Here is a 9,827-nt window from a genome sequence, read left to right as displayed (position 1 = left end):
ACACCGGCAGTAGGCAAGCTAACGAGAGCTAATGGTGTGTTAGGTAAGCTAGCGCGCAGGCTAACGTGGAAGAAAGGGATGAACCCCCTGATGCGGAGCAGGCGAGGCTGAAGGCAGTATTTGTGGTTGCTGTGGTGATACGGAGGTGAAAAGCGACAGGTAGCAGCGTGTGTTTGTTGGCTCCCTCTTATCTCTTTTTTTTTTTACTGCCTCCGGCTAACGTTTCTCGACGTTAAATTCCCGGTGTGATCTCACGCCGTAATGAGCCCTTACTAGCAACGAGCTAACAGTAGCTTAGGCGGAAAAAGCCGAGTGTGGAGTCGACCGCTCGGTTACCGGCGAGTTCGTCTTGACCAACCCGGCCACGTCTGTCACATCAGAACGCTCACATTGCCTAATTTAATGTGTAATAATAACCATATTAAACGCCAAATAGTCTGAAATGGAGTCGTTTCATTGAGGGAAAACAGGAGTCCATGTCTTTGTGAAGTCACATTGATTATTTACCTCAACGTGGATCATTAGGATTAACATTCAAATAAAGTTAAGGCAGGTTAACAGGTACTCCTCTGTCATGCCCGAGTCAACATGTGACAGCACATTTACATTTAATCTTCCATATTTAATTTACTACCATTTACGACTCTGTTTTTGCACATTTACATTTAATCTTCCATGTTTAATCTTCCTATTTAAGACTAGTAATGCTTAGTTCAGGGATGAATCAAATCAATTATAAATAAATAAAAAATCAACTATGTCTCAAATTTAACTCAACATATGCCAGTGATCAAATATTATTATGGATGTATTTCTGGTTTTTATGATTTCATGGCAGATTTTGTCACATTTTCTTCACATTGAGGGTTGATGGGGGCCGCATGTGGCCCCCGGGCCACCAGTTGCCCACCCCTGGCTTAGTTAAATCCTGGTTGTATATATTAACATTCTTAGTTTTGATATTTTTAGTACTTATTTACTTTGTATTTAATATTATATTATGTTTAGATTTGCTAACATTGTGGGTTTTTTTAAACTCATATTGTGTGTTGAATAACCTGCTGCTGTAACGCCACAATTTCCCAGTTTGGGATCAATAAAGTAATTCTATTCTATTCTAATGCGAGCTCAAATATAGAGATGACGGTATTAATCATGATCGGCTTTATTAATCAGCCAATTAAAAAAGACAAAAAATGTCATTCCTTGTCTTCCCTGCTGCTAATTGTGAATGATGGCCGTACAGGGCAGTCTCTTAGGTTATACATTTTTATTGCAGTTCAGTACGTTTTGTGATTAATGCTAGATTATACTAATAATGTTGTTTTGGTTTAACTTGGAGTGGCTGGAGTAGTTCTGATGAACATTTCGCTGATACTGCCCATCGTCTTTTGGGCCACAATTTCATTTGCCATTTTTACTCAGTGGCAAACAGCCATGTGTTAAGAGACCTGAGAACACAATCAATTATTTATCCGCTTCCTTCCTTGTGTAATGCTTTGCAGCCCAGTAGTAAGTACACTTAACTTGGCTTTAAATTGACCACCTGAGGAGAAGAGGACGTGCATCTAAAAGGAATGTTATATCTATGTCCAACAATAACAATCGCAGTAACCAAAATAATGTATGCTCACAGACTGCATTTTAACAAGAACTGTAAGGTACTTTTTTAATCTTGTTTTGTGATTGAAGTTGTGTTTTTCAAGTTACCAAAAAGACTGCTCATCAGGGCAACCATGTGTCAATGGAAACACTGGGTTTGCAGGCTTCATTATAATTAAAAGGTGTGTTCGTTGTATCCAGCACCATATTACACAACACATGGTGTGTCTATATCACCATGGGTAGACAGTGAGTCATCTTTCACTGTATTACACGCTCTTCCTCTCGCCCTCAATGATGAGGTAATCTCTTTGCTGAATGGGCGAAGCAACTGTAGTTTCAAAGTACGGTCAACAGCAGACAGACATTGGCCTAATGATCTGTGTGGAGCTGTTAATATGGTTACAAAGTATACTGAAGGGTCTATGCATTCATGATAATGCCATGCACTGTCAGTGGACTACTTTAGTCCAACCCATAAAGGTTGTGGCGACTTGCTGGCTACTGAGACTGTACACTTACTGTTGTGAGTTTATTACATTTTGATACACTATTTGTTTTTCAGAATATTCCACTTTTAAGAGTTTGCTGTGTGTTTTGAAATGTGTTTAATAGCAAAATCCTATCAGTTTTTTTTAGCAATATTTATTTGCCTATTTGATATGGACAGAGCTTGTTGGTGGAAATATTGGTGGAGATAGAAAGACGATTCCAATGTGGTACAAAATAGTATCAACTTTTGGTAAAAGTTGTTGAGTTGCAGTAATTACTTAGTTTCACATCCTAAAGGGTTGACCTATGAGGCACTTACCACGTGTCTTTACATCATCTGATTAGGCTGTTACCCAAACTGTTGCTCCAGTCCGCCAGGTCAGTTGGAGAACCACAGGAGGCCGTAAGGATATTCCCCTTTACAGCAGATAAGAATGCTCAAACCAACTCTCCAGCAGTATAAAGGGTGGACTAAATCATTGGGACTTTGTCTCAGTTGCAATGGCTCTTCTCAAGGCAAGCTGGTCTTTTCTTTGTGGATCATTTTAGATGACGTCTACTTTCGAGGGAAAAACTTATATCAGTGACTTACAAAATATTAAATGGGCTAAATGTTAATTAAATCTAAACTGTGACTTTTTTTGTTTTGGGTGTTGTCATTCTTAAGCCAGTATGTGGGTTTTTTTCTGAAAAATGGCAGCCTGCCTGTCTTTCTTTGTCTCTAGGTAGCACTCTCTTTTCATGAAGTCTGTGCACCCTGTTTCCCTTTGAGCCTGTTTCCTTATATTCATGAAGCTATTTTGGGAAAACGGCACAGATTTCATGCCGGATTCTTGAAACTCTGTGTGTCAACCTAACAAAATCCAGCAAAGTGATACACAGTGTCAGTGGAATAAGAACCCAAATTGTGACAGCTATTAAGGTGAAACGTGATTCAAATGAACATAACAGGCATGTGTCATAACCTTATGTTAACAGCATAACATTTGCTTTTGTCAACTGGCTTCAACATAGGAACTGGCCTTTGAGAGGCCATTGATTGCATTATACTTCCAATGGAAAATTCCTTATATGTATATAAGTCATTTCAGTTGTTTTTGCACAAACATAGTCATCAGGTTTATAGGTAGGACATCTCTTACCAGATTTAAATGGTATTTAGTTCGATGTTGCCACCTATGTAGTTAATCTGTTAGCTAGAAGTTATGCTTAGCCGCGTGTCCCCGTGTGGTCTTTCAGTCTAGGAATCTCACAGCCTGTCAGCATGCCATGCTTCCTTCCAATAAGCCTGCTAATCTCTGACAGAGCTTCTGCCACTACCTCTTTTCATGATAGTTGGCTTGTATCCAGAGTTTTGCAAAAGCTCATAAGCTGCAATAAAATACAATCCTGTTTATAAGGTGTGGTGTTTTTGTATTTTGGTTCTGTTTGAGCTTGGAGCTTCAGTCAGGAGTAATGTTGAACTACACTCCCTTCACAGAGAAGTTCACCCTGAAGCCTAATTAACACCCTCAAATGTGAGTCAAAACACTCAAGGAGCTCAGCAGTGATCAAGATTTCTCAAATCCCAAACTAGACAATTTAACAGGCTCACCCAAAATTTGACAGAAGCTGCTGCTGATTTTTTTTAACAGTGCACTGCTTACTGTAACAGCAATGAAACACGCACACTCAAAGTTTAGCTGGAGAGCCCATTAGTGGTCATCGGATAGCTCTCAGACAGACCTGCTGATGGAGCCAGAGCATATCCTGATTTAGAGACTGCATGGCTTTCATAAGTGATGCAATTTAGGTGATCAGAGGAGTGTTGACAGCGTTGTAATTGATCCAAATTGTTTTCGTTGGGGCTTCGCGAAGAAAGGATTTATAGACAGCTGCGTATCACATAGCTTGTCAACATGACATGTAAAACAATGGGATGTCTGAACAATCTTTTCTTTAGCTAAACTGATATTTTACCTTCTGATTTTAGGGGTAAGAATTCATCAGTATCAGCCGCAGGCCAGATGTGCAAACAATACATTTGTAAAATTTTACACATTATAAAAGGGAAGCTCTTTGGTATTAAACCAACAAACCTAAGATTTCAACAAAGCCGAAATGAATCAGATGAGACAATCATGGATTTAACATTGAATAATGCCTGTTTTATGAACACTGTGGTATTTAATATCCACTGTCAGGTGTAATTCCCAAGTTCAATACCTAAGTTTTACATAAAACTATCACAAATGGTACTATACCATCTATAATAAATAATTTCAAAGCACAGTGAAAACGACAACCTTTTAAATCCCTTTTACCATCATAGCCTCTTCTAACCCATTTAGTATTCACTTTGCACAAAGTATTCTTCACAAAAAAGATACATAAACTTGTGATGAATGATGCATCTGAATCAGTAAAGTCAAGAGTTCAGCTGAAGGCTATTCGCATGCCCTGCCCCAGAAATCCAGGATCTTGGCTGCTTAGCCTTCTCTTAATCACCTGTTGGCACTGTGCCCCTACTATAGGTAGGCAATGTGGAGCCAGCTGACGCTATATGTTGCACTAAAGTGTGACTAATCCACATTTAGCCCACTTCTTTGTAACTGGATGCTCGTAAACAACATTTAACCTATTTTCTGGTGCCTAATTATCTTAATAAGCTTAAAAGGACTTGCACACATGTGGTTAAAATGTATTATACAAAGAGTAGATGGTTTATTACACTATAGCAAAGTTCATAATCAACTCTTATAGTTCTGTGTGTGAGTAAGAGAATGCAGTGCAGACACAACAAACAGGGCGAGGCTTGTGTTTGTGACTCGAGGTGTAGCCGCCCGGATTCAATAATTCACTTTGGGAATGCCATGCATCTCAGCTATGAGTACTACAAGAAGTGTTTCTTTGTGTGGGAATGAATGTTCTGTTGTTGGTTGGACGATTGTCACTGAAGACTGCAGTAGAGACTTAGAGTGAATTCCACAGCCATGTTTGTGTACGTTGGTGGGATTTAATGAGGGCTTTGCTGTGAGTCACTGGCCGATGACGGAAGTGCAGCACCCTCCCAATTACAGGGTGTTTGGGTGGTATTTAGATTAAACCACTACCAGAGAGAATAAATACTACAGCTTCGATTGACTATCTTGGAAATTTAATTTTTTTGACCTATTTAATGTATTATTATGCCTGTGAATGATGTTGTAGTTAGATGTATTTGTCTGTTGTTTGTTCTGTACTGTCTCCGTTACATGGTAACTGTTGGCCAGATGTTTAAACAGCATCTACACAAAATCCCCCTCCACTCCTGAAGAAAGCCTGTGGTTTTTCCTGGTTTCTCATGTTGTAGTTCTGTGGTTAGCTCTGTATTATCCAACACAACCCTGTAGTCAAGACTGATGACAGAGAAAGGGGCACCAGCCCTGTTCTTTGTGCCTGACTCAGACTGTGTTGGCCTACTGGTGATCTGCTTTCAGGCCTCATTTCAGTTCCTCTTGAAGGAGTTTGGGAACTAAAGGTTCAAATGTGTGTCAAAGTCAAAATATGAAACTCAACATTAGTAGTCTGCCTTATGTGGGCATTGATGACTCTGCTCTTAAATGAGTGAGGATAAACTTGTTGGAGTATAGGTATGTTAAAAAAAACATCAGAACAGCTTTAAATTAGACCATATCAGTTACTTTTTCATCTGTGAAGAGATTTGGCATTTCAAAAAAGGGGGGAAGAAAAATAAGTTTCATTCCTGTTTAGTTCTTAAGAAGAAATTAATAACAGATTGTCAGCATCTTCAGTCCCTTTCTACCTCTGCAGGCAACATCCACTTAAGGCTTCTCACTAAAAGTCAATAATTAGAATTATCGTTCAAGAAGCCCTGTGTCAAATTTCATTTTGGCAGTCAAATTGTTGCTCTGTTTTGCAATTTACATGCAAGGCTGGTAGGTACTTCTCTACGGCCACTGAAACATTTAATAAAGTAGTTAGAACAAGAAATTCAAAACATTGAGATAATTCAGGTTTTTGAATGTTTCATAGTTCTGGAAACAAGCGAAGCAAAAGGGATGTTGTATTTCCTGTGGTTCAGTCGTTCCTTCACGGCATAGTCGCCTTGTGTGACACAGTCCCCAGAGCTAAAGGACTGTGAAGGTGTGGCATGTTGAGGAAGATCCTCAGAGACATACTGACGTCAAAGGAACACAACCAACAGCAGGTTTATGGAAAACACAGACGTAGCTTTACAAACAGACTGATGGAGGTAGCAATAAGGGCAAAGTGCGGGTTTGTTTTCCAGGTAGGATGTCACTGTTTATGGTTTCATGTTTTAGCACTGATGGGCACCAGATAATATTTCTCCTAGCAACGTTGGATTTGACTTTTGCTCTTGTTTTTCTTTTGACATTCAAAGTGACAATGAGCAGGTGTCTAAGCTCTTCTTTTTGCCTTCTCTCCTTCTTCCATCAGAAGTCAGCAATAGGAGAGCTCCACCTCCAGTCCCACCCCGCACCACATCTAAGCCCCTCATTTCAGTGACATTGCAGAGCAGCACAGAGTCAGCCCAAGACACATACCTTGACCAGCAGGACCGTGGCAGCGAGGCTAACAGCCAATCAGGACGCAGCAACTCCTCTGACAGTCTCTGTAGCATCCGCACGGGCAGTCTGGCTAAGGGGACCCATCCTCCACCAGTCCCGGTCCCTGTTGTGACCCACACGCCCGCTGCAGCCTCTGTACCTCCTGTTCCAGCCCCTCGTGACCTCCATCCCAGCACCACTGTCACCACTAGCACTACTTCAACATCTACCCAGTCCCAAAATGACACCCTGAGCATCGGTGTCACCCTTGAGCAGCCCCCGACTGCAACTAAGAGGAAACTGTCCTCCATCGGAATTCAGGTAAGAGCTGCCTACTTTTATTTAGTTAGTTTTCCCATGTAAATGTACTTGCACAATCTCGTAGTTCTGTTTGACTGACTTTTCTGTCGTCAATTACACTTCAGGTGGACTGCATTTTGCCAGTCTTAAGAGAAGAACCACTACCCCTGACCGCACCCCTCAAATTTCAGTCAATCGGTGTTCAGGTGGAAAACGGCAGGCCGTAAGTATACTCTAACATTTTACTGTATGTAAGTGAAAAGTAGCCATAATTGACGTGGTTATTTATATCTGTCACAGTGTTCAAAAGGTTCATGTGCAGACAGGATGTACTTTATATTAAACAGAAGAAATGATATCAACCCAAAGATATGGTGTTGTCATCCTGTCAAGACATTTCCTGCTGGTGACTTGACATCATCAGTGGATTTTTTATATTCTCTTCTTCATACAGTGAAGCCGATTTTGTACATGTGTGCCCTCTGGTGCTTTACTGAACAGCTAAAATGTATTAACAAACAAAGTACCTTTCTGTATAACAAATGTGCACCCTTAGGGGACCGATGTTTTTGATACATTGAGCTTTCACACTGAAAGCAGGGCTATAGGTAAAGAGCAGCCAAAATAAACAAGGTTAATGGATACATGTCGCTCTTAAATGTATAAATATATCAATGTACAGTTCCCACACCCCAAGGAGTAGTCAAATTTGTGCTACAAACAATGCTTTCCTCCATTACTTCAAACATTCTCAATGTCAATCTTTTAATCACCCATTTGGCGGGTATATCTGAAGTCTGTGCAGCAGAGTTTTTCTAAGGTCATCAGCACTCAGTCTGGCAGCAGCACAGCAGCCCAGGGCACTGATTGATGTCCTTTTAATCTTGTTTTGACTGTAGAGAGCTGAACATGGAGAGAAAATTGTCATTTAAACTTTTTAGTGCAATGTAATTTCCCTTAATCACATTTGTTTGACAGCCCACTAACTTCTTTCCTGCTCATTATCTCTGAAGCCAGCAGTCCACCGGCCTTTATGTTGTATACCTGATTTGTTGCTAATTTCCCGCTGCATACCGTCTTCTATACTGTGTGTTCCGTGACTGTTTGTGCTCCTTTGCAAAAGATGATACTGCATCATCAGCTGCCATAATGTCCTGTCAGTCGTATGCACTGACCTCAATCTGTTACTGTGGGACATGTTTGACACGTCACTCCAATGTCAGACTTTTTTTTCAAACTGTCTGTCACAAGCTGATGTTTATGCATGTGTCTGCAGTCTCAGCCGGGACAGCAGCATGGCCTCCAGACAGAACACCGAGACAGAGCCTCAGGAGCCCCAGGATGCCGCAGCCACAGAAAACAACAAATCCAACTGCACCAACAATAAAACAGAGAATACCAGCGCGCCCAGCAGACAGGACAAAGCCATGGAACAGCAGCCCCTTAAACACATCACGGCCTCATCAAGGATATCAACCTCGCCTCCAGAAACTCTGGACCCGGCTTTAGACCCCTCCTCGCTGCCACCACCAGATCCCAGCCTGGAGACAGGAAACTGCAGCACCCCTGGAGATGCTGTTCAGTCCAGCACGCCAGCATGCCTCAGAGACGGGAACTGGTTCCTGAAGCTGCTGCAGGCGGAAACAGGCCGCATGGAGGGCTGGTGTCAACAGATGGAGAAGGAGACCAAAGACAACAATCTGTCAGAGGAGGGTGAGTGAGTTGCATGAGGTGACTTTGAAAATATTTACACATCAAGTCAGCAGTCTTAGGGCGCGGTCACACTGGTCATCTGTACCGTGCTGTACCCAAGCACGATTGCCCCCCCCCCCCCCCCCCAGGACAGGACTATCCGTGCTTAAGCACGATTACCTCTTGTACATAACGTCATGAAGCGTGCTCAGTTTACAAACAGGCGGACGAGAGAGAGAGACGCACAGTCGAGTCCGCGTCTTCACATCAGAAAAACACAGAGAGCATGACAGCTACTTTACTGATTTTGCAGCTTATTTTAAGCCATTTTAATCAGACACAGCCATAAATAAATAAAAAAATAAAAGAGACGCGCAGACGCCCGCACATCGGAGAACAACACAGAGAATATGACAGCTACTTTGTGTCTTATATTGAGTCATGTTAGTCAGATACAGACATGAAACTCTGGATTTCTCCATAATGAAGGCTGTCAGCGTTGTTTACCCGCATGCTTCTGCCGGTGCATGAAGTGTACCGTGCCTGAAGCACACCTCTCCGAAGTGTGCCAAAGCCAAGGAAGTGTACCGTGCCTGAGCACGATACAGAGCGGTCACACTGGTCAAACGAACTGGACTTTAACGTTGACGCGTGCTTGGGCACGGTACGGATGACCAGTGTGACCTTATATCCACGTAAAACTAAAACATGATTCAAACAGATGTATTTACTAGTTTGTTCTTCAAAACTTTGAAATAAGCCATTGATCTGTCTCCTGTAAGCAAGAAGAAACGTTGCCCCATCCTTTTCTACACATTTGGAATAAAGTGTCGAAGGAAGGGTATAAATCTCACCCTGATTGATCTCATGTCGATATTAGACTTTGAATTCCAAGAATAAATGTGGCTTAAGCTTAAATCATTTTCTCCAAATGACTTCATTTAGATTTAAAGTCTTAAGACCCGAATGTTCTGTTCTTAAGAAATTAAGGATTATTTATTAGTCACCTTTTAGATACGTTGTCCTTAAGTGTCTCAAAATGAAAGAATAGAATAAACACAGTATGAAATCATAAATAACAACTAAACGTTTCCTATCTAGTCAGGAACATGAGGAATGCTTGCGCCTCTGTCAGTGAGGTTCACAGACAGGTTATTGGGTCAGACCTCATCCATGTTGACTGCAGTAATG

At 41.4% G+C, this 9,827-nt stretch overlaps 1 protein-coding gene across 5 annotated transcripts in view; it reads left to right on the top strand.

The window, feature by feature from the left end:
• Nucleotides 1-9,827, top strand: part of dlgap4a (discs, large (Drosophila) homolog-associated protein 4a) — an 83,921-nt gene that overhangs the window by 69,879 nt on the left and 4,215 nt on the right. For 3 of the 5 annotated variants that reach the window (XM_061057581.1, XM_061057579.1, XM_061057583.1), the window contains 3 exons: nt 6,535-6,965; nt 7,070-7,167; nt 8,221-8,657. In XM_061057581.1, the coding sequence (XP_060913564.1) occupies nt 6,535-6,965; nt 7,070-7,167; nt 8,221-8,657 (966 nt within the window). The remainder of the gene's footprint in view (nt 1-6,534; nt 6,966-7,069; nt 7,168-8,220; nt 8,658-9,827) is intronic. The other 2 variants (XM_061057584.1, XM_061057580.1) reach the window with 1 other exon arrangement.

Source organism: Labrus mixtus, chromosome 15 (genome assembly GCF_963584025.1).
Source record: "Labrus mixtus chromosome 15, fLabMix1.1, whole genome shotgun sequence".
Taxonomy (NCBI): domain Eukaryota; kingdom Metazoa; phylum Chordata; class Actinopteri; order Labriformes; family Labridae; genus Labrus; species Labrus mixtus.
The sequence above is the reverse complement of the archived record's forward strand: the minus strand, read 5'-3'. Positions and strand labels throughout refer to the sequence as shown.